Source organism: Cyprinodon variegatus, unplaced genomic scaffold (genome assembly GCF_000732505.1).
Source record: "Cyprinodon variegatus isolate N-32 unplaced genomic scaffold, C_variegatus-1.0 Scaffold225, whole genome shotgun sequence".
Classification (NCBI taxonomy): domain Eukaryota; kingdom Metazoa; phylum Chordata; class Actinopteri; order Cyprinodontiformes; family Cyprinodontidae; genus Cyprinodon; species Cyprinodon variegatus.
In genome coordinates, this window is record NW_015150678.1 from 1,087,685 (window position 1) to 1,089,114 (window position 1,430).

Consider the following 1,430-nt stretch of genomic DNA (forward strand, 5'->3'; position numbering starts at 1 on the left):
TCAATGGTAGAATTACGCAACAGCGCCCCCGGCTTGAATGGTAGAAATGCGGTAATGGGTTAAACACCCATTGGTCATATTTTGGCAATCAAACGTAAAAGCATATCAAGAAAAGTTAACTGATGTCAGTGTTTAAGGTTTCTGTCCTGTGATGTGTCCCTGTGGAGGGGGTTTGCTGTTTTCTGCAGACTTTAGCTTGCAAAGAAAAACCTCAGGGATTAACGATCAGCTCATCTGATGTTTTTTTGTTGAATCAGAGACTGAAACCAGCTCCTCCAGATCTCAACCAGAACTCCTCCAGCTTCTGCCGCTCAGCTTCTCTGCCGTTCGCCAATGAGCTTCACATCCAGCCGGTCCTCTCCCCGCAGGGCGGCCACCTCAGCTGCGCTGACAACCTGCTGGCTGAGCACTTCAGCACGCCACGGTGAGGCTGGGGGGCTGCCTAGCGGTGGCACAGTCTTCTCTATTGTGGGCATTAGCAGGGGTTCAAGCTGTTTGTCTCCTAACCAGCCTATTGTGACAATTTCCAGAGTGGTTTCACTGGGAGACATCCTGACGGTTCCTGCTAAGAACCACCCAGACCTGCTGGAAAACAACGCTGACGGGATCCACAGGTACAACGTGTTAATCTGCACGGCTCATCCAGAACAGACGCCTGATTAAAGCTCTGAAAACTGAGCAATAATCTGTGTGGAGCTGAAGGGGACCTGAAAATTTGGACCAAAAACAGTTTGATTTGGGAACTAAAGAAAATAAATTATTTGAAACTCAGAATTAGGGATGTCCAGATGCAACTTTTTCATTTGCGATCCCGATACGATATAACCACAAATTAGACTTTCATTCATTATTTCATATTGTAGAATGTTAGAAAATGCTTGATCAAGTAATACTACTGAAGCAGGGAACAAAAGTAAACGACAAAAGGTTTACAGAACCGTTTAACCGAAGCAAAGTGTTTCTGTGAGCTTGAAAATATGGGTTTTAGATGCCGGCCGGTATCAGTTTTTCAGTTGCCGATATTGATATCAGATCAGGACATCCCTACAGGAGAAAAAAAAAAGAAATGAAATGGAAAGCAAATTTTGAAAAGGGGGGAAAAAAATTACACCAAAAATAAATGTTTAAAACTGCTTTTCTTGATGAAGGTTTTTTTTTTTTTTTCGTCTCAAACTGCTGGCCACTCTGGGGTTTATGGAGCTAAATTGGGGCCATAATTTTATAAAAAAAATGTAACCTCGAAAAAAAAAAGTATTTGTGTATATGTGTGTATATATACACTATATTGCCAAAAGTATTTGCTCACCCATCCAAATTATTGGAATCAGGTGTTCCAATCACTTCCATGGCCACAGGTGTATAAATTCAAGCACCTAGGCATGCAGACTGTTTTTACAAACATTTGTGAAAACAGTCTGCATGCCTAGGTG

General features: G+C 42.3%; 1 protein-coding gene across 1 annotated transcript in view; it reads left to right on the plus strand.

Moving 5' to 3' along the window:
* pex6 (peroxisomal biogenesis factor 6) overlaps positions 1-1,430 on the plus strand; it is a 28,523-nt gene that overhangs the window by 7,698 nt on the left and 19,395 nt on the right. Inside the window, 2 exon segments of the mRNA XM_015380943.1 lie at positions 258-424; positions 531-614. Of these exon segments, the coding sequence (XP_015236429.1) occupies positions 258-424; positions 531-614 (251 nt within the window).